Source organism: Kogia breviceps, chromosome 4 (genome assembly GCF_026419965.1).
Source record: "Kogia breviceps isolate mKogBre1 chromosome 4, mKogBre1 haplotype 1, whole genome shotgun sequence".
NCBI classification, from domain to species: Eukaryota; Metazoa; Chordata; class Mammalia; order Artiodactyla; family Physeteridae; genus Kogia; species Kogia breviceps.
This window is the reverse complement of record NC_081313.1, coordinates 182,460,117-182,480,559: the sequence shown is the minus strand read 5'-3', so window position 1 is coordinate 182,480,559 and position 20,443 is coordinate 182,460,117. Positions and strand designations below refer to the sequence as shown.

Sequence of the window (20,443 nt, the reverse complement as noted above, 5' to 3'; positions counted from 1 at the left end):
CTCTTGGCTCAGTGTCCCACTGCACCGGCCTCTCCCTGGCCATTGGCAGGAGCCACCTGCAGCTCCAGGCTCATACCCCTCTAGCTCAGGCAACAAGTGGGTGTCCCTTTCCCAGCAAAAGTCTCAGAGCTGACTCTTCCTGGTTTGCTGGAAGTCTGATGATTCTAAGTGGTTGGGCCTTGGTTGGTGCCCACTCTTGGGGACATTTGAGCTGGGAGTGCAGGAGATGATCCCCCAAAGGATAAATCTGGTGCTGGAACCGGAGCCAGGATGCCAGCCACAACCTGGGGGCTCACCCTGATTGCTCGGGGCTCAGCACATGGGTCCTGGAACCTTGCTTACCTGGTACTGACTCCATTCCCGACCCGTGTGGGGCTTTGTAACGCCCCCCCCCCCAAAGTCACTTTCCTTCCTCCAGCCTCAGTTTTCCCCTCTGTAAAATGGATGCCTGCCTCACAGCATTGTGGGGAACGGCTAAATACTTACCCATTCTTAATTAATAAGAATCTCTGCACCACGTCATGCCCCTACCACGCACCAGACATTGTCCCTGGTGTCCTGGCTGAAATCTGCAGTACTGGGATCTGTGCCCATTTTACATACGGATGAGAGAACGGAGGCATGGAGATGTCACATGTGGCTTGGCCAGGGTGGCACAGACTGGACTGGGCTTCCACCAGATGCCTCCTTCTCCCTCCAGGCCTCAGTCACCTCCTCGGAAACCTTCCCGCTCCTAGGGTCTCTGTCCTGCGACCGTTTTCCATCAGTGCTCACTCCCTCGTTTGTCTCCAGCCAGGCGGGGTTCATATCACTGCGACACTGAACCCCTTTGTATTAGCTGCTGTCACAAATCGACACAAACTTGGGGCCTTAAAACAACACAAATTTTTCTCTTCTAGTTCTGGAGGTCAGAAGTCCAACATGGGTTTCTCTGAGCTAAAATCAAGGTACTGACAGAGCCGCATTCCTTTCTGGAGACTCCAGGGGAGAATCTGTTCCTTGCCTTTTCCAGCTTCTAGAGGCTGCCCACATTCCTTGGCCGGAGTCCCCCTCCTCCCTCTTTAAAGCCAAAAACGGCAGATCAAGTCCTTCTCATGTTGTATCTCTCCAACCACGGTGGGGAAGCTCTCCACTTTCAAGGATCCTGTGATGACACCGGGCCCACCTGGATAGCCCAGGATTATTTCCCATCCCAAGGGCCTCAACTTAATCCTATCTGCAAAGTCCTTTTGCCATGGGAGGTGACATAGTCACAGGGTCCAGGGACCCGCATGTCTCAGGGGCTCTGTATTCAGGCTTTCTCTTACTTGTAGCAAACATATCCCATGACTTATCTTCCCATCCCCCCTTCCCTCCCCCACTGTTCAATCTAACAATTGTAAATGTCCTCCTCTTCTGAGAAGTCTGCCTTGATCTCCCCAGGCTGGGTCAGGTACAGCATCCTTCATCACAGCTCCGTTGATGTTGGACTGTCACTGTCGGTTTCCCTGGGGTGGTGAGCAGGGACCTTGGGGAGGAGCTAGCTATGGGCTAGGGAGGAGCCTTATGGCAGGCGCCTGGGGTAGGAAGCAGGCTGCAGGCTGGGTCGGGGTGGTGAGGAGGGCACAAATGGGAGATGCTCAGAAGAGGGCTCCCCAAAGAGGGACATGACTCGTTCGAGGTCACCCAGTGCAGAGCCTCTGGGTTGGGGAGACACGCCAGGCTGGGGAGCAGAAAGCCACTGGCCGCCGGCCTCGGTTTCGAACCCACGCCAGGCCGACAATGGCCCTTTTATTTGCACAGACCAGGACGGGGTGGCTGAGCCATGGTACGGTCAGGTCTTGGCCAAGGTCACCCTGTCCAGCCCCCACACACCCTTGCTGAGAACACAGGGTCTCATTCCTGCCCCATTTCCCAACCAGGGGAGAATCTCCTTGGACTGTCAGAGGCCAAGGCCAGGTCGAGACAGCTGGGTGCCCTCCCTCAGTGCTGCTAGGAAGTAATGTGGGCCTTGGCACTGGCCTGGGGACACGGGTCAGGCTGGGCAGCTAAGCTGGAGTAAGTGGTCTGGGCATGGTGTCGGCCAGCAGCAGATCTCGTGCATGCAGAGGAGGGGCTGTGCCTTCAGGGACCCTGTTTCTACACCCGGGGTGGGCGCAGATACAGGGCTGAGGGGCGATGAGGCATAGGTGGCCCTGGGAGATAACCAATTGCTCTCAATCATTTTTGTTTTTTCCTGAAAGCATTTTCCACTCTTTAAAGTTATATATTAGTTTGTTTTTCTATGTATTTTCTTGTCTATGACTCCGGCAAACCATGAGCTCAGTGAGGACGGGACTGGGTCTGCCTTGGTCAACCTGAAGCGCCAGCACCCCCCAAAGTTCCCTGCTACCAGCAGATTGTCACTAATTATTTCCCAGAAGCACAAACACAGAGGGGCTGCACAGGACCCACGAGCCTGTTGGGGTGCCCTAACAATTTGGGAGGCCCCCAGGATCGAAGGGATCAGCTCCAAAATAGGAAAAGCATCCTGCTGCACTGAGGCCCCAGTGGACTCAGTGCTTCCCAGGCCCACGCTGATGTGGCCATCATAAGTTGTGGGAAACCCAGGATTCCAGGGTGTCCCAGGACAGGGAGCACTGACCCTTGGAGGAGAGAAGCCAGCAGGTTGTTGATGTGGCCTGGGGGCACGGTTTGCAAAGGCCTGGGGTGTTTGGTGCAATCTCAGGTGTGAGGGGCAAAGGCCAGGCACAGTGGGCCCTGTGTAAATCTTGTGGTATGATTATTGCTGTCAGCGATGTTGTCAGGACCATCGTGTCTCTGGGGTCTCTCTCTGCCACACCTCTCTGCCTCTGTTTCCCACCCCGCCAGCCTCCCCATCCCCCCACGCGCTCACACCCAGCCGTGCCCACCGGCTCCAGCGGCCAAGTGGCCAGGAGGGTGGCCGGGGTGTGTGATTAGGGAACTGGCTGGGGCTGAGGTCCCCGGGTGTGTGGGCGTGTAGGGACGGGGAGGACAGGCCAGGAGTCCAGAGCACACTGGGGCCACCCCAGCGACCACATGCAGACCACGACGCGCACGGATCCGCAGACGCGCTCCCCTTGGGTCACCGGCCAGTCCCCCAAACGCACAGAGACACCTCGAACTCACAGCCACCAGCCCGGCTCCCGGGTCGTGCCCCCGCCCCCCACCAGCTGCCGCCCACATCGCGCGCGACACTACCCCGCGCCCCGCCGTCCCCCCGCCCCGCCCCGGCCGGCCCGCCCCGCCCCGCCCGCAGCCCGCGGGACCTTTATAGGGCGCGCCGGCCGCGCGCTGGAAGTGGTGCCGCCGCCGCCCTCCCTGCCGCCCGCCCGCCCGCCCGCCGCCCGCGCGTCCGACGCGGGGGCCGCCGCCGTGTCTGCGTCCGCCATGCGTCCCGGGGCGCCGGGGCCACTGTGGCCGCTGCCCTGGGGGGCTCTGGCGTGGGCCGTGGGCTTCGTTGGCTCCGTGGGCTCGGGGGACCCCGCACCCGGTGAGTGGGGCGGCCGGAAGGGGGGCGGGCGGGGCGGGCCACCCACGTGGGCCTGCCCGGAATGCGGGCCTGGGGGCGAGGTCGGGGGGCGCGGCGGCGGTGGCAGCTGGGGGCAGAGAGCGGTGACCCGTGGTGACCCCGTGGCCGCTGCAGGTTGAATCTGGGAGGGCTTGAGGCTCCCCTCCCCCAGCCCCAAATGGCCCAAAGGAGGGTCACCAGGAGGTCAGGAGAACAGATGTGACTCGTTCACAATTTATTTATCAAGAATCTAGTCACAAGAGCTGCTGACAGTAATTGGGCGCCTAGTGTCTGCCTCTTCCGTCCTGGAATCCACGCAACAGCCCAGTAGTGTGGGCACTCTTCTGCCCGGTTTCCAGTTGGGGAAACTGAGGCACAGGGTCACACAGCTTGTAAGTGGCAAAGCGGGGATTTGAACCTGGACCATCCGGGTCCCGATGCTCCAGAAATGCAGGGCTGGGTGGCTGGACTTAGGACCTCCAGCTGGGGTCTCAGATTTTCCCTGGGTCTGGTTCAGGCAGACAGGTCATTGGAATCTCACACTTGCCACTTGCGGAGGTGCCAGGGGAGTCACATCCCCACTCCTGGCCTCAGTTTCCCCTTTCATACGGGGTGCCAATGTGCTGGGCTCCCAGAGCTGGTCCCTGGAGGCGCTCAGCACAGGGCCTGGGAGCTCCACGGAATGGGGGCCGTGGCCACCCCCGCCCCCACTTAACGGTGCAGAAACCGAGGGCCATCTGCCCCCCACCCCACCCTGCAGCCCCACCCCAGCCCCGCAGTGAGGGGAGAGCCAAGCCCCCTCCCCGAAGGCCTCGTCCCCGGGGAGACAGTGAGCTCATGCGAGGGGAATGTTCCCGAGTTGGAGTGAGTAAGAGGCGGGCCAGGCGAGGGGGGGCTGCTGGGCGAGGGGGCTCCGCGTGCCCTCGGGCGCTGTCTAGACAGAGGGCAGAGGCGGGAGAGGCGGCTCCAGGGCCCGCTGACCCTGACACGTCCAGCTCTGGGTGTTTGCCTGCTCGGGCACGACGCCAGGCCCGGGCTGGGGGCCTGGACCCAGGGGGGAGAGGTTCCCAGGATGGGGTGGGGTGGGTGCTGGAGCAGTGTTGGGGCTGGAGCCCAGAGAGGAAGGGTCCCCAAAGAAGCTGCAGCCAGGGTGGGGACACCTGTGCGGTTCTCTGCCCCTCCTTCCCACGTCAGGGGCAGATTATCCCCTCCATAATTACCGAGCACCGACTGTATGCATCGCCATGGGCTGGCAGCTGGCTGGAAGGCCAAGGCCTGGGTGTGGGAAGGGGCACCGGAGGGCACCTCTGGCCACATGGGAACTGGCCCGCTTGTCCACAGGTGGTGTCTGCTGGCTCCAGCAGGGCCGAGAGGCCACCTGCAGCCTGGTGCTGAGGACGGACGTGAGCCAGGCTGAGTGCTGTGCGTCTGGTAACATCGACACCGCCTGGTCCAACTTCACGCACCCGGGGAACAAGATCAGCCTCCTGGGCTTCCTGGGCCTCGTCCACTGCCTCCCCTGCAAAGGTGAGACCCTGGGTGTTGGCCGCAGGCCAGGGTCACTGTGGTCAGAGACGGGACAGCCGAGAGTGAGCCCCCCATCTTGGGGGCAGGCAGAAGCTTGAGGCTGCCGGCATGGGGATCCCAGGCTCAGAGAGGGGTTGCGGGCCTTCAGGCTCCCAGCTTAGCCTCCTGCAGGTGAGGATTCAGGAAGCTCCAAGGAGTCCCAGTTTGGATTCCAGCCTCTAGGCCCTTGCTCACGAGGAGCCCTTGCCAGGGTGGCCTTTCCCACCTGCACTGCACCTGGTGGATGTGCTCACACCTAGCTCCTAGGAAGGTGGATTCTCCCCGACTGGCCATTAGGGTTTGTGACCCCACACTCGGTGTCCCCAAACACTTATCTGCCCTTGACCCCGCGGATTCCAGGGTCTGGGGTTGGGCTTGGCTGTGGTTAAACAGCTGCATGTTTAACAAGCATGTGCCTCTGCACCATGCTCTGCGAAATGCTACCTCCCCCATCAGACTAGGGGCTCTTTGAAGGCAGAATGAGTGAATGACTAAGTCAAGACATCCTCTCTGCCCTGGAGAAGGGGTTGGGGACTTTCCCAGCCCCCTGTGCAAGGCTGAACCTGCAAGGACCCAGAAGGCGCAGGGGGGCGTGACTTGAAGGAGGCGGGCTCTAGAGCCAGGGTGCTGGCGGATGATTAGGAGTTCGCCAGCTGGAGAAAGTATGGGGGAGAGCATCAGCAGAGACCATGGCCTGGGATCAGACCCTGGTGGGTGGGGTCAGGACAGGGGCACAGGGAGGAGGCTGGAGCTGAGGGCTGCAGACCTGCAGGCCAAACTGAGGAGCGTGACTGGCCGCTGGGATGTGATTAATCCCAGATCAGCCTGGCTGGGTGGTCCTAGACTCAACTGCCATGTGCCCTGGCTCCCTCCAGAAGCCCCTCTGGCTTCTGGGAGGAGGACAGACTTCAAAAAGTGCCTGGCCTGGGCATGAGATGGTCCAGGACCCCCTCCCCCCACACCTTGTCTGGCCTTGGGGACAGGAACTCAGCCCTGCTACTTTTGTTCTTGCTTGCGTGAAGCCACCCGGTGGAGCGTTTCCAGATGTGCCTGTGGGCGGGCAGCATGGGAGGCGCCCAGGTGCAGCCCACATGCCCTGGCAGGGGGACATGGGGGGGGCGCCAGCTAGTCTCTTAGGAGCATCCATCATTTTCTGCTCACCCTGTAAGGTGGGTTTCCCCATCAACCCCACTTTACACACAGGGAAACTGAGGCTGAAAGATCAAGTCGAGCTCAGAGATGGCCCTCCAGACCCACAAGCCACAGAGCTGGGGGGTCCAACGGGTCCGGCCTGGAGTTCTCACGCCGAAGTGCCGTGGCTTCTCCAACTCACAGCTGTGACCGTTTCCCCCTTTTGTAAAATGACGACAAAACGGCACCACCTTGTGGGGGCAGATGGGAGGCTGCACTGGGCCTGGGAGGCCAGAAGCAGCCGTTAGCCGGGCCTGAGTGGGGGCGGGGATCTCAGAGAGAGACTTGTTTCCCTACCTGGGAAATGGGGCTGCAGGGGGAGGTAACCGCTGGTTCGGAGGGCTCGGGCTGTGGGAGGCCCCCTCCTCAGGAAATGAGCCTCAGACCAGGCCGACGCCCCGCCCTCCCTGACACCTCCTCCGGGGAGGTCCTGGCAGGCACGGGGAACAGACGCTGCCCGTCCTCCCCATACCCGCGCCTGGACGGGGTGGAGCCCCCGCCCCCACCGCGGGCTGACGCAGCCGGTCCACCGCCGGCCTTCCCAGAAACGCGCGTAAATCAGGGAACAGACGTCAGCCCGAGCGGGTGGCCCAGCTGCGGAGCGAGAGCTGGACCGGGGGCGGAAGCCCGTTCCTCCCGGACCCCCAGATTCCGGGCAGAGACCCCCTTCCCGCCCACACTGAGCCCCGCCCCCCGACAGAAGCCCACCCCAGGAGCAGCGTCGAGTCCGGGTCCACCCGGGCCGTGGCTGAATCTCGCCCCTAACGGTCCCGCCCCCAGACCCCCAAATCAGACTCCTCCCCTGTGGGCCCCGACTGCGGACCGCCCCTCACTCCGGCCCGGCCTCTATCCCTCGGAACAGGGGGCGAGGGCGCGGCGGGCTCTGAGGACCTCTGGCCTCGGCCACGCGCCCCAGCCCACACGTGTGTGTCCTCTGTCCACAGATTCGTGCGAGGGCGTGGAGTGCGGCCCAGGCAAGGCCTGCCGCATGCTGGGGGGCCGTCCGCGTTGCGAGTGCGCGCCCGACTGCTCGGGGCTCCCAGAGCGCCTTCAGGTCTGCGGCTCGGACGGCGCCACCTACCGCGACGAGTGCGAATTGCGCGCCGCACGCTGCCGTGGCCACCCAGACCTGCGCGTCATGTACCCGGGCCGCTGCCGCAGTACGTAGGGGCGGGGCCTGAGGGAGGTCCGGGGCCACCGGGCCTGAGCATCCTGTAAGAGGCCACAGCCGCAGCGCGTGGGGGGCGGGGTCTTGGCAGGAAGGGGCGGGGTCTGCAATCCAGGGTGTCCTATTATGTCTCACGGATTTGGGAGTGCTAGGCGGGGTGGCACCCCACCCACCAGCCCGGCTCCCGGGCCTTGTGCTAGGCGGGGTTTAGATGGGAGCTCGTGGGTGGGGCCTAGTGAAGGGAGTCTATTGTTCCGCCAGAGTGTCGCTGGGTTAGGTCTTTTATGGGGTCATGAATGAGAAAGAGTTGGGTGCAGTTTTGGAAACCTGCACCTGAACCTGCGGTTCTGGGGCTCATATGGGGTGAGAGGTACGAGTGTGTGAGTCTGAGAAGCTTACTGGTGCAATCAAAGGGGGGAGGGATTGAGGGTGGATCTGGAGTGTGGGCGCGGTTCGTGGAAGGGGTGTGGCTTCTGGTGCAACAAGGGGCCCGCGTCTGAGGCTGGGACCCTGAGGGCGGGCTCGCGGCGGGGGCGGGGCCTGTGGCCCAGGTTAGGAGGAGCGCCCCGACCCTCCCCGACGCCCCACCTGCAGAATCGTGCGCGCACGTTGTGTGCCTGCGGCCGCAGTCATGCGTGGTGGACCAGACCGGCAGCGCGCATTGCGTGGTGTGCCGCGCGGCGCCCTGCCCCGCGCCCTCCAGCCCCGGCCAGGAGCTCTGTGGCAACAACAACGTCACCTACATGTCCTCGTGCCACCTCCGCCAGGCCACCTGCTTCCTGGGCCGCTCCATCGGCGTGCGCCACCCGGGCAGTTGTGCAGGTGCGGCGAGGGGCGGGGAGCAGCGGCAGGGTCTAGCCCCCAGCCCCTCTCCGCGCCCGCATTTCTCTTTTGGTCCCTCCCACTCTGCAGGCACCCCCGAGCCTTTAGATGCTGAGTCGGAGGAGGAGGAGGAGGAGGAGGAGGAAGAGGAGGAGGAGGAGAACTTTGTGTGAGCCTGAGGGACCGGCCTGGGCCTGGCGTTCAAGGCATCCCCGTTTTATTTATTGCCACAGCAGAGTCTAATTTATGTCCCACGGACACTCCTCAGAGCCTGGACCGGGACCATTTTGGGAGCCCTGTTGCCCCCCGACGATATCTTGGAAGGACTGGGGGAAGGAGGCCTGGGAGCAGGGCTGGTGGGTGGGGTGCCACCCCAGGCCTAGGTACCCTACTGCCCAGGAGGACCCCACGCTCCTGCTTCCTCGGGGATAACTCTTATTAATTGTTGCTGCCACCGAGAGGGCTGGGGGTTTCCTACCAGCAATTAATGAAGAGGCACCCTGGCCTTTATTGATAGAACAGGGTTCAGGGGGTGAGAGGGGGTCCACGGCCTGGGTGTGTATAGATGAGCCTCAGAACATGCCCAGACCCCAGACAGGCCAAGGAAGCAACCACTGTCCCCCACCAGCCGCAGGGTAACCAAGGGGCCTACCTTCCCTCTCTCTCCAGCTCCCAGTGTGTTCTGTGAAGGCCCCTGAGAAAAGCCCAGCTTGTCCCAAGGGACAGGGTGCCATCTGGGCCACTGGACACAGGACTTGGGCATGGAGAGGCCGTATCTGCCCAGAACAGGGCACCGTGCCCGGTGGTGCCCAGTCCACTTAGGGTGGGACCTGCTGGGGTCCCTGCTCACCCACTGGCCCAGGATGGAGTATAGACACCAAGACCCACTGCACACCTGGCATCCTGGAGCCGTGTGTCTGAGGGGCGCCCCAGTGCCTGCTGCCCCGTGCGTGCACAGGTGAGGTCCAGACCCGGGACCCTCTGTCCCCCGCATCCTGCCCTGGCCATGCCTCTAGGCCCAGTTCCCAGCTGAACCCTCCCTGCCTGCCGGCTGGGTTCCCTCCATCTCCCTGGGCCGTTGCTCTTTGTCCCCTCCCTGTGCCTGTGTGTAGACTGGAGGTTCAGACCAGGGTGGGGGCCCAGCGGGGCAGGAGCCCAGCTCCCCGAGTTTGGAGCGAGGAGCAGAGGGCAGTGGTGCTTGCGCGTCCTTCCCAGCCTCCAGGAAGTGCCTTACCTGTGACACCTGGAAAAGTGCCCTTGAGCAGTGGGTTCGCCCGAGCCCCCGACAAGGCAACCTCCCCCGCCCTGGGGTCCTGCCTCGCCTGCCAAAGAAATAAACACTGAAAAAAGCCACTTTGGATGTCCAGGCCTTGGTTTGCCCGCCACCTCTCTGAGCCTCTGTGCCCCCCACTTGGGTAGGGGGTTACCAGCCTGGGGCCTGGGGTGTTCTAGAAGCATCCAGAGCAGAGACACTGGTGTATGTCCTTGGGGCGGCCGCTGCCCGACTCGGGGTCTCAGGCGGTGGGCAGCAGCCGAGGTAGACCTGGGGCAGGTGGGGTGAGGGTGGGTAGGAGAGTCTTGGCCTTTGTGGGGCAGGGGAGGGGAAGAGGGGGGTCAGGATGGCTTAGGGCAGCCCCAAGAGGCCACCTGGTTTAGGGTCCAGAAATGGAGGCCTGGCCTGGAAGGGTTGGAGGTACCATAGCGACACTAACACGATTAGGAAAAGCACCAGCTACCAGCTGGGACTCGCCCAGCCTTGCCGCCAGCCGGGCACCGTGCGCTCAAAGCGCTTTTCAGAGGGTGAGGACAGGCCAACCTGAGACCCCACCCTGAGGACCAGAGACCCTACCCTCTCCCGGCCTCGGTCTCCCCATCTGTGGGTGGGGTTCGCTGGAGGGCAGAGGAGTGGCGGTCCAGATAGGGGCCAAGGCGGGGAGGCCGTCCCAAGCTCGGGCTGTGAGGCAGGGTGGGAAACTCCAGAGGGGTCAGCGCGGAGAGGGTGTGGGAGGGTGGAGAGGGGCCCAGGTCCTGTGGCTCAGGGTCCCTCCGGGAGGGAGTGGTAGAACTGGACCCTCGGCCACGCTGAGGCCAAGGAGAAGCTCAAAGACGTGGATGGGCCCTGGAGGCAGACCATCGTGTCTGGTGAGCCAGTTAACACTTTATTGTGTTATTTTGCCCTTTTTATTCAGAACCGATTCACCCCTATCCCCCCTGCCACCCCCCACACACCAGGCTTCCTGAGGTTTGGGGGCCCATGGACCCTCTGCCCCAGCCACGGAATTTTCCAGGCCGGAGCTAACCTCATCTCGTGCACCCGGCGCTGCTGTGGTTCAGGCAACTCCCGGAGGGCCCCCAGTGGTCCTGGGCGGGGGTCTGGGCTGGCAGCCGTGCGGGCCCCGCCGAACCACGTCCCTGATCCAGGTCACGAAGGCGGACACCAGTGTGTACACGTCGGGGGTCTTGGGGTCGCCGCACCAGAGGCCAGAGAAGGAGACGAGGCCATGGGCCCGATTTCTGCAAACCAGGGGCCCCCCAGAGTCTGCCTGGAGGGGGAGGCAAAGGTGAGGCCGGGGTCCCTCTCTGGCCCTCAGTTTCCTTAAAGGAGCTCAGGTGGGGGAATCTGAGGAGGACCCTCCCCTGCTTCAAAATCCTTCCATGGCTCCCTACAGCTTTTACAGCAAAGACTGAGCTCCTCACCTCAGCCTTGAAGGCCTGGAGGATCCAGCCCCCACCCAACTGTCTGCCCTCCTCTCCCCCAACTCACTTGGTTCCAGCCATGCTGGCCTGCCTTGCTCTTCCTGCAGCAGCCCAAGCTCCAGGCTTTTGCATATTCTTGAGACCCGTTACTGCCCCCTGCTGGACACTTTGTATAAATACACAAGTCGGCAGCACCTCGTGCCGCGCGTGACTTGCGCAGCTGTACACAGCAGCCCTGTGACTGGTCTCTGCCTGGCGTGCCTCCCCTCAGATCTTCTCAAGGCCCCTCCAACTCTCAGAAGTACTTTCCTCAGAGAGACCTCCTGGAATACTTACCCTAAAACTCCTGCTTCCTCCTCTCCCCTGACCTCCCCACACCTATCACCCTAATTGTCACCTGGATCAGCTCTGACCCTAAGAAGTAGGTCCTATTTGTGTGACAGTTTTACAGATTGGAGAAAGTGAGGTCCCGAGAAGTGAGGTGACTTTTCCAAGACCACACATCTGGGAAGTGGCTCAGTCTGGACATGGACCCGGGAAGTTGGGCTCCAGAATCTGAACCACTGCACTCTAATGGCTGGAACAAAAGACACTGCCCCCCAACACACACACACCTGGGCTGAGTTTTTTCCTTGACACCAGGGCCAAATTTGCCATTAATCCGTACAAGGGCTTAGGAGCAGGAGCTTCTTCCTTGAGATCTGGACCCTGCTTTTTTTTTTTTTTTTTTTTTTTTTTTTGGACACTGCTTTTAAAGACACAAATCTGTAGCTCTTTGTGCAGTGCGCAACCTGCACAGCCATACATGGCAGCCCCGTGACCCTGGGCAACTCCGTGCCCTTCCAGGGCCTTAGGCGAGGCCCATCTGGTCAAAGGTGAGCTGGGACTTAGTTCCCAAGGCTCTGCCCAGCTCTGACCCTCTCTGTGGGCCTCAGTTTCCCCACACGGTAAGCAGGCAGGACAGAGACAGACTGAGTGTCTCACCGAGCAGAAGCCACGTCGCTGGCGGTCCCCACTGCGGGTACAGAGCATGGCAGGGCTCAGCTGCCCCCTCCAGGATCTGTTGCAGACGTCCAGGCCCAGCACGCGGACCTCGGCCTCCATCAACACAGGCGGCAGCTCCCTGAAGTCGGACACGGAGCCCCAGCCGGCCACCTTGCACCGTGCCCCGGCCCTGGGTGGCCTCCGTGGCAGCCGCAGCAGCCCCACTGCAGGACCCAGGATGGCAGAGCTGTTCAGCTGCAGGGGGAGCACTGAGGTTAGGCACCCCCCTACTGCTGCTGCCTGTTTACCTTTCTGGGTTTCTTCTTGGGCTCATGAAGAGAAGTCAGTGGCAGCCGTCATTAGGCTGTCAGAAGGCCCTGCCATTTTCGCCACCACGTACCACCGCCCATCAGGCCTCAACTGCCTCAGACCAGGACTCTGGTCCTCCCCAGCCTCCAGGCCTCCAGTCTCACCCTCTCAGCTGCCCAAAGGGTCTTTCTTTTTTTTTTTTTTTTTTTTTTTTTGCGGTATGCGGGCCTCTCACTGCTGTGGCCTCTCCCGTTGCAGAGCACAGGCTCCGGACGCACAGGCCCAGCGGCCATGGCTCACGGGCTTAGTTGCTCCGCGGCATGTGGGATCTTCCCGGACCGGGGCACGAACCTGTGTCTCCTGCATTGGCAGGCGGATTCTCAACCACTGTGCCACCAGGGAAGCCCCCAAAGGGTCTTTCTAATGAGCCTCTCCTTCCCTGCTCTGAGCACGGGTGCTCACAGGATCCCAACAGCTGATTTTAAACAAGTCAGGCCATCGTGGGGGGCTGGGGACCCGACCCTGGTCCTTGTCCCCCACGCAGCATCTCACCTGCAGCACAGTGATGTCACTGGTGTGGGTGTCCGAATGGTAATCGGGGTGCATGAAGACAGCCGAGATGCTGAACACCTGCTGCGTGGCCTCTGCGATGTGCAGGTTGTGGGCCCCTAGCACCACCAGGCCCATTTGGGGGTCTCTGCGGGGTGGGGAGGGCGGTTGTGAGCGAGGCTGGGGTGAGGGCCGCCCGGCACGGGGCTGCGTCTCTCCCCACCTGCCAGGCAAATCCATGTCATCCTCACGCCAGCCCGTGATAATAAACGTCACGTTTATTACCGTTCCACCTCAATTTTGGTACTAACTCCAATCGCAGCAATATTAATTTAATTTAATGCCATGCCACGTGACCTGCAGGATCCTAGTTCCCCGACCAGGGATCGAACTCGCTCGCCCTGCAGAGAGAGCATGAAGTCCTAACGACTGGACCGCCAGGGAATTCCCACTGCAGTACATTTTTTTTAAAAAACTTATTTAATTAATTTATTTATTTTTGGCTGCATTGTGTCTTCACTGCTGCGCTCGGGCTTTCTCTAGTTTCGGCGAGCAGGGGCTACACTTCGTTGCGGTGCCCGCAGGCTTCTCATTGCGGTGGCCTCTCTTGTTGCAGAGCATGGGCTCTAGGCAGGCGGGCTTCAATAGTTGTGGCGCGTGGGCTCAGTAGTTGTGGCGCACGGGCTTAGTTGCTCCGCGGCATGTGGGATCCCCCCCGGACCGGGGCTCAAACCCGTGTCCCCTGCGTTGGCAGGTGGATTCTTAACTGCTGCGCCACCAGGGAAGCCCCTGCAATATTAGTTTTAATACTTATTATATTTATTCTAATTCCCACCTCAATTATAGTATTGCCCCCAATAATTTCAAGATGGATGTTAGTAACCGTTATAACAATATACTCGGGACAAACATAACGGTTACAAGATCGGCTTATGGTCACGGCTGCTGCTCCTTCCCCACTTCTCCCGCCCCCCCCCCAACCCTGGCAAACTCCCCCAGCTGAGAGGCCTGTCTGCACGAGCCCTCGCCCCGCCCGCACCAGGGCGCCCCCTCATCCCGGCTCACCTGTCGCTGAAGCAGTGGGCGGACGACACAACCCAGCGGGGCCGCAGCAGGAAGCCCCCGCAGTGGTGCTCACCCTCGAAACTCACGGACGCCATGTAGGGCCTGGAGTGGGGGGTCACCTCGTGGCCCCCGATGATTCGGGACGCCCAGGAGCCTGCAGGCAGGACGGACGGACAGTGGGTCAGGGACGGGGCGGGATGGGGTAGGGGTCAGGCTGGGCGGGGAAAGAGGCAGAGATAGACAGAGACACACACAGATGCCCAGAGAAGGCCGTGGAGTTTGCCGGGAGAGGGGCCGGGTGCACTAAAACCTGGGCCCGGGCCTGGCCGAGACCCCAGCTGGGCCTCCTGCCTGCCTCCCACCTGAGAGCCGAGAGGAACAGCCACGCAGGGGGCCGAGTAACTGACCACGTGGCGCTCCCTGGAGCTTCCTGGGTGGGGCCCCTGTGTGGGGCTCTGATGGGCTTGGTTGGGCTACTCGGGGGTCCTCACCTGGGGGCCTCGTGGACAGCATCAGGACGGCGGTCACAATCAGCAGCGGGCCGTCGCAGCTCCCCTCCCCGGGCCTCATGGCTGCTACGGGTCGGCCTCGGAGAGCCCTGGGGGCCGTGGTCCACCCACCGCCCAACGGCCTGCAAACGGGGAAATGGGCTGTGGCCTGTGGTCAGAGGCCCCACCAGCCCCAGTTCTGAGCCAGTGCTTCGGAAAGCCTGATGATTCTCCTGCATCGGCATTGCGGATGATAATCTTAACGGCACAGGAAGCCGGGAGCCAGGGCAGTGGGGTGGGCACGGGGGCCCTGGGGGGCTGCTGGCTCTGCCAAGACATGTGACCCCAGAGGTCCCTTATGCGTGCCATGCCCCGGTTTACCCAGCATCTCCCAGATACGCAGACGGCAGCACAACAGCCCTCGCTGCCCCTCAGGGCTGGGGGCCGGCTCTCCAGCTGAAGGGGGTCCGGGTCCAGCCCTGCCCGTCACTGCCTCAAACCTCAGTTTCCCCATCTGCAACCCCAGCCTCCAGAAAGCCTTGTGACTGCTGCTGCCTTTGTTGCATGTATTGAGGTACTGAGTGTCTATGATATTACCAGCCTCCGTTAAGTGCCGGAGACGGAGCGCAATGTGACAAAGGCACCCACCCGCACGGTGCTGGCGTTTCTCGGGGTTGGGGGTATCGATGAGGTGATCTGGGTTCACGGCTGAAGCACAAGGCTCTGGTGGCCAGAGAACAGCGAGCTTGTCAGGTCAGTTCAGGGCCTTGAAGGCAGGGGCTTCTCCTGTGGGTACCAGGGAGCCATGGAGGCTTCAGAGCAGGGAAGGGGCAGCAGGGCCTTGGTGAGGGGCCACACACAGGGGACACGCAGGTCAGAGGCCCTGTGCTGCCTTGCGGAGGCTTTGCTGAGAGCCCGCGCCCGCCCGCCATCAGTTACTCCGGTGGAGACGCAGAGGGACATCTGGGAGGCAGGGGACCCCGCACAGCACGGAGGAGAGCGACTGGGGCTGGGGGAAGCCCTGTGCAGAGAGGGGGCCAGTGTCACGGTGAGGGGGGGACGGAGGCTCAGTGGCCGCTGCTCACAGTAGCTCATCCCACACACGCCTCGGAGGCACAGAGGGCCCCTCGCCAGAACGCAGTGCCCAGCCCGGAGGACCGGGCTGGCCTCCATCAGTGCCGGCAGTGGGGAGGGTGGTCTCATCACTCAGCATTGCGACAAGGGTGTGAGGGTGTGCGGCGGACGGAGCTGGAGGTGGGAGAGACCCAGTGGCAGAGACATGGAAGGGAGGCAGAGGCAGAGAGATAGACACAGAGACAGAGGGAGACAGAGAGATAGAGGCAGGACAGGACTCCAACATGGGCCTCACGGGGCTAAATGCAGGCGTGGGCAGGGCTGGTCCTTCCGGAGGCTCCAGGGCGGCATCGGTTCCCGCCTTTTCCAGCTTCTAGAGGCGCCGCATCCCTGGCTCACGGCCCCTCCGCCATCCTCACGGCCAGCGGCGCAGCCTCTCCCATCTCTCTCTGCCCCTGACCCTCCCGCCTCCCTCTTATAAGGACCCTGGGATGATGCTGGGGCCCCCGGGGAATCCAGGGTCACCCCCATCTCTCTCAACTCAATCCCACCTGCAAAGTCCCTTCTTCCCCATCAGGTGACATGCCTACAGGTCCCAGGACCAGGACAGGGAGGTTGTGGGGCCTTATTTAGCCAACCTCAGTCCCCTGTGTTAATTAGTTTGCTGTTGTTATCACACCCATTTCACAGACAGGGAAACTGAGGCACAGCCTTGAAAGCGGCAGGGTGGGGGTAGAACCAGCTGGTTTGGAAGGAACCGGCCGTGCTGGCATGCAGACTCCTGGGTCTCAGCCCGGCGAGGCCCACTGATCAGGTAAGAGAACGTCATTCTAAGCCACTAAGTTTGCAGTGATGTATTACCGCAGCTGCAGGAAACCATCAGGCCCTGAACACGGAGGAAAGTGGGAAATGTCCACGCGAAAGTCGTTTCTGGGGTCTCGGCCAGAGCTGGACCCCTCATTTCCCTCGGAAGTCAATGCAGGTGGTAGCGGATGATTCTTTGGGAGACTTTGGTGGCTCCTGTCCACTCTGGCTCCCTGGGGCTGTCCTGTCTCGTCTGCACCCCAAGGCCTCAGTCACTTCCCCCAGCCACATGCCCCTGGGGTTGGTATTACCCGAAGCTGCATATGTGTGGAACTCATGCAGTCCTAGAGCAAACCAAGGCTGTCGGTACTGTTTCTGTCCCCATATTACTCATGGGGAAACAGAGGCCCAGAAAGTTTAACTCCCTTGACTAAGGCCGCACAGCGAGGGAGAAATAGGGCCAGGGTTGCAGCCTCAGGCCAGCTCCTGTTGCCTCTGCTGGGGGCCGATTCTTCCCACAGCCTGTTGCATTTCCTTCTTGTCTGGTGAGCAGCTGTGAAACCAGCAACTATCCTTCAAGGATCCACATAAACAAGTCCTGAGGAACGGACTGTGTGGAGCTCAGTGTTTCCACTTCCCAAACGGAAGCCCAGAGAGGGGAGCTCGGCTCGTCTGGGGCTGCACAGCAGATGGTCTTGAACCCAGAACTCCGGGACTGTCATCCTTGAAGGGTCTTTCCATGGAGGATTTGGGTGGCTTTCCAAGTCAGAGCAACTCAACAATAATAATTCTGCTGCTGCTGATGATGATAATAATAATATTATTATTAATTATTGTTAATATTATTAATAAAGAGTTCCCTTTACGGAACTCTTACTTTTGTTATTGATTTGTTGGAGCTCTTTACATATTGAGGCGACTAGCTCACAGTCAGTTCCTGAGCATCTGAGTGGGGTATGCATGCAGTCGGTGCTCAGTAAGTGCACAGCCTCTTCCCTAGCCCAAAGCAGCAGCAGAGGTTCAAGAAGTCAGGAGAGGTTATGGGGCTTGGTCAGGAGCCCCTGAGAATTTGAGAAAAGCTCAAAATCTTCCCAGGAAAACCCCCAGACTCAGTGTTGGAGCCCAGGGACCCCACCGCACTTGGCTCCTGTGTGCCTCAGTTTCATCATCTGTGAATAGGGTTGGTCCTTGGAATGGGGCATAGGCCCGGCAGGTGTCAGCTGGTGACACTTTCCCTTACACCCCACACTTTACTTTTTAACCTCGTTAACTCACATTCCAAGGAAATCATTCTTCTTTCTTTTTTTATTTCTTTTTATTTTTTATTATTTTTTGGCTGCGCTGCACGGCACGTGTGATCTTAGTTCCCTGACCAGGTATCAACAGCTTCTTATTTCTTGAGTGGACGGCACTGCCTTAAGAGTAAACACTCCGGGACTTCCCTGGTGGCATAGTCGTTAAGAATCTGCCTGCCATACGTATAGCTGATTCACTTTGTTATACAGCAGAAACTAACACAACATTGTAAAGCAATTATACTCCAATGAACATGTTAAAAAAAAAAAAAAAAAAAAAGGAATCCGCCTGCCGATGCAGGGAACACGGGTTTGATCCCTGGTGCAGGAAGATCCCACATGCCGCGGAGCAACTAAGCCCGTGCGCCACAACTACCGAGCCTGCGCTCTAGGGCCCGCGAGCCACAGCTACCGAGCCTGCGGGCCTAGAGCCCGTGCTCCAGCCGGGTTCCCTCTGGATGCCAGCAGACCTGGCCAGGGTGGGGTGGTGACAGACATCACTGCCCTTCACAGACTTTCTCCTGGACCCGCATCCAAAGGCCTGGCAGAGAACAGAGGAAGAGACAAGTAGGTGTGAGTGGCTGGCACGTGGGGGCCCTGAGCAAGCCCATTCCACGGATGGGTGAACTGAGGTGGCGGGCAGAGCGTCACCACAGCTGTCCACCTCGCCTGCCCGGGCAGCCTCCAGGGTTTCCACAGGGGGAGGATGGGGGTGTGGAGGCGGCTTGGCCACCGTCGTCTGGGCCCCGGTCTCCTCCTCTGGGAAACAGGTGACCCCAGAGCATCTCTGAGGGTGTGGCGAGAACTCAGCTGGGGGGGAGGGGGGGGCTGGGTGCCCTGGGCGCCCCTCCTCTGCAAACTGGACGCCAGCACCACCCTTCCTGCGGGGAACGTCAAGGGAGATGGAGGGAGGTATGCAGCTCTTCATTCCATGAGTGTTTATTGAGTGCCTGCTGTGTGCGGGCACTGCATGCGTGCGGGGGGAGGGGGGTAGGGGACACAGCAGCAGGAGGACACAGACCCCTGCCCTGGCGGAGAGACAGTGAGGTGTCGTCTGCGGCAGAATTAAGTGGGGAGAGAGTGACCGGAGTCTGCAAGAAGCATAGGGAGGGGGTAGGAGTTTAGGGCAAGAAGGAAACCCAGGAACCCCGGGAGAATGAGGAAGGGGATCCAGGAGGAGCGCCCAGGGGGTGGGTGCGGACAAGGTGTCTGGACAGCCCAGCGGGGTGTGCGGCAGGGGCAGGGGAAGGAAGGGTGCTTCCAGTGTTCACCTGGGCCTCGACAGCCAGACTGCAGGGCACTGGAGAGCCATAGAAGGTGCTTGAGCAGGGCAGGTGAGGGCAGATCCTCTGGTGAGAGTGGAGAGGAGAGAGGAGGTGGGGAGATGGCGAGGCTGTGGTTGAGCTGGAGTGGGGGACACAAGGCCTGAGCTAGAGTCAGGGCTGGGAGAGGTGAGGGGGTTTCCGACTCAGGGACAGGGGAGGAGGGGGCTCTTGGGGCCCACACAGAGCCCAGTGTCACACCCCGCTGGAGTCCAAGTGCCCAGAGGATGTCCGGGAGCAGCTGGAGCCGCTGTAAATAAAGGTGTTTTGGGTTGTTTAAAAATACATTTTATTTATTTATTTTATATTTACCTTGGACTGCGTTGGGTCTTCGTTGCTGCACACGGGCTTTCTCTAGTTGCGGCGAGCGGGGGCTACTCTTCGTTGAGGTGCGCGGGCTTCTCACTGCGGTGGCTTCTCTTGTTGCGGAGCACGGGCTCTAGGCGCGCGGACTTCGGTGGTTGCAGCACGCAGGCTCAGTAGTTCTGGCGCACGGGCTTAGTTGGTCGGCAACATGTGGGATCTTCCTGCACCAGGGATCGAACTGGTGTTTCCTACATTGGCAGGCAGATACTTAACCACTGCGCCACCAGGGAAGTCCCTATAACTAAAGCTTTATTGGCACACGGCCACACGATGTGGCCACGTACTGCCTCTGGCCGCTTTTGCGCTGCAATGGCAGAGCTGAGTCCTTGCCACAGAGAGCGGCCGGCCCGCGATGTTGAAAATATTTACTGTCTGGCCCTTTACAGAAAAAGTTTGCCAACCCCTGAGCGAGCGTATGCTGGGCTCTGTTTCAAGTCCTTCGTGTATGTTCACTCCGTCAACCCTTCCAGCAGCCCTAGGAGGTAGGGAAGTGAGGCTCAGAGAGGTTAAGAAACAGACCCAGCGTCACACAGCACCTACAGAGCTGAGCTGGAACTGGAACCCAGGCCCCCTGATGTTTCTGAGTCTTTTTCTTTGTTCTGTTTGCTAATTTATCTCATCGTTTTCCTGCTAAATGGGTACATGTTCATTGTAAAAGGAGGGTGCAAAGGCCTGTGAGAGGAAAGGCAGCCACGCCCTCCCCCCAGTCTGGGGTGCATCGTGCCCCATCTTTCTCCAGAGCTCATCCAAGCCTCTTTCCCTTGACACACCCATTTACTGAGCACCAGCTGAGCAGTACAGTTTCACAAAAACCCCTAAGGGTTGGGCTTCCCTGGTGGCGCAGTGGTTGAGAGTCCGCCTGCCGATGCAGGGGATGAGGGTTCATGCCCCGGTCCGGGAAGATCCCACGTGCCGCGGAGCGGCTGGGCCCGTGAGCCACGGCCGCTGAGCCTGTGCGTCCGGAGCCTGTGCTCTGCAACGGGAGAGGCCACAACAGTGAGAGGCCCGCGTACCGCAAAAACAAAACAAAACAAAACAAACCCCTAAGGGCTTTGGAAGAACCTCCCTCTCTGCACCGCCCCCTCCCCCACCCCATGGAGTAAGTGTGTTCGGGGCCTGGTGGCTAGTGTCCTTCTAAGAACACGTTGGTGGGGACAGATCCTGCCTCCCTCCTGCTCTGTGGGGTCTGCACAGATGAAGGATCCAAGATGGACTACAGGGAATCGAGGGGA

General features: G+C 60.8%; 2 protein-coding genes across 4 annotated transcripts; one reads left to right on the top strand and one right to left on the bottom strand.

The window, feature by feature from the left end:
• Window positions 1–3,287: 3,287 nt before the first annotated feature.
• Window positions 3,288–9,611, top strand: FSTL3 (follistatin like 3). The gene is made up of 5 exons (XM_059063423.2): window positions 3,288–3,493; window positions 4,853–5,038; window positions 7,213–7,428; window positions 8,031–8,258; window positions 8,349–9,611. The coding sequence occupies exons 1-5, from the start codon at window positions 3,391–3,393 to the stop codon at window positions 8,429–8,431; spliced, it is 816 nt and encodes a 271-aa protein (XP_058919406.1). The 5' UTR covers window positions 3,288–3,390; the 3' UTR covers window positions 8,432–9,611.
• Window positions 9,612–10,398: 787 nt separating this feature from the next.
• On the bottom strand, window positions 10,399–19,686 carry PRSS57 (serine protease 57). Of its 3 annotated transcripts, none has more exons than XM_067033267.1 (6): window positions 19,158–19,686; window positions 14,354–14,493; window positions 13,863–14,016; window positions 12,801–12,945; window positions 11,940–12,194; window positions 10,399–10,801 (listed from the first exon to the last, which is right to left on the bottom strand). In XM_067033267.1, the coding sequence occupies exons 2-6, from the start codon at window positions 14,430–14,432 to the stop codon at window positions 10,589–10,591; spliced, it is 846 nt and encodes a 281-aa protein (XP_066889368.1). In that variant the 5' UTR covers window positions 14,433–14,493; window positions 19,158–19,686; the 3' UTR covers window positions 10,399–10,588. The 3 variants fall into 3 exon arrangements, with proteins under 3 accessions (XP_066889368.1, XP_066889369.1, XP_058919424.1); XM_067033268.1 differs by having other exon boundaries at window positions 10,400–10,797; window positions 19,158–19,372; XM_059063441.2 differs by lacking the exon at window positions 19,158–19,686 and having other exon boundaries at window positions 10,512–10,801; window positions 14,354–14,495.
• Between the last annotated feature and the right edge of the window lie 757 nt (window positions 19,687–20,443).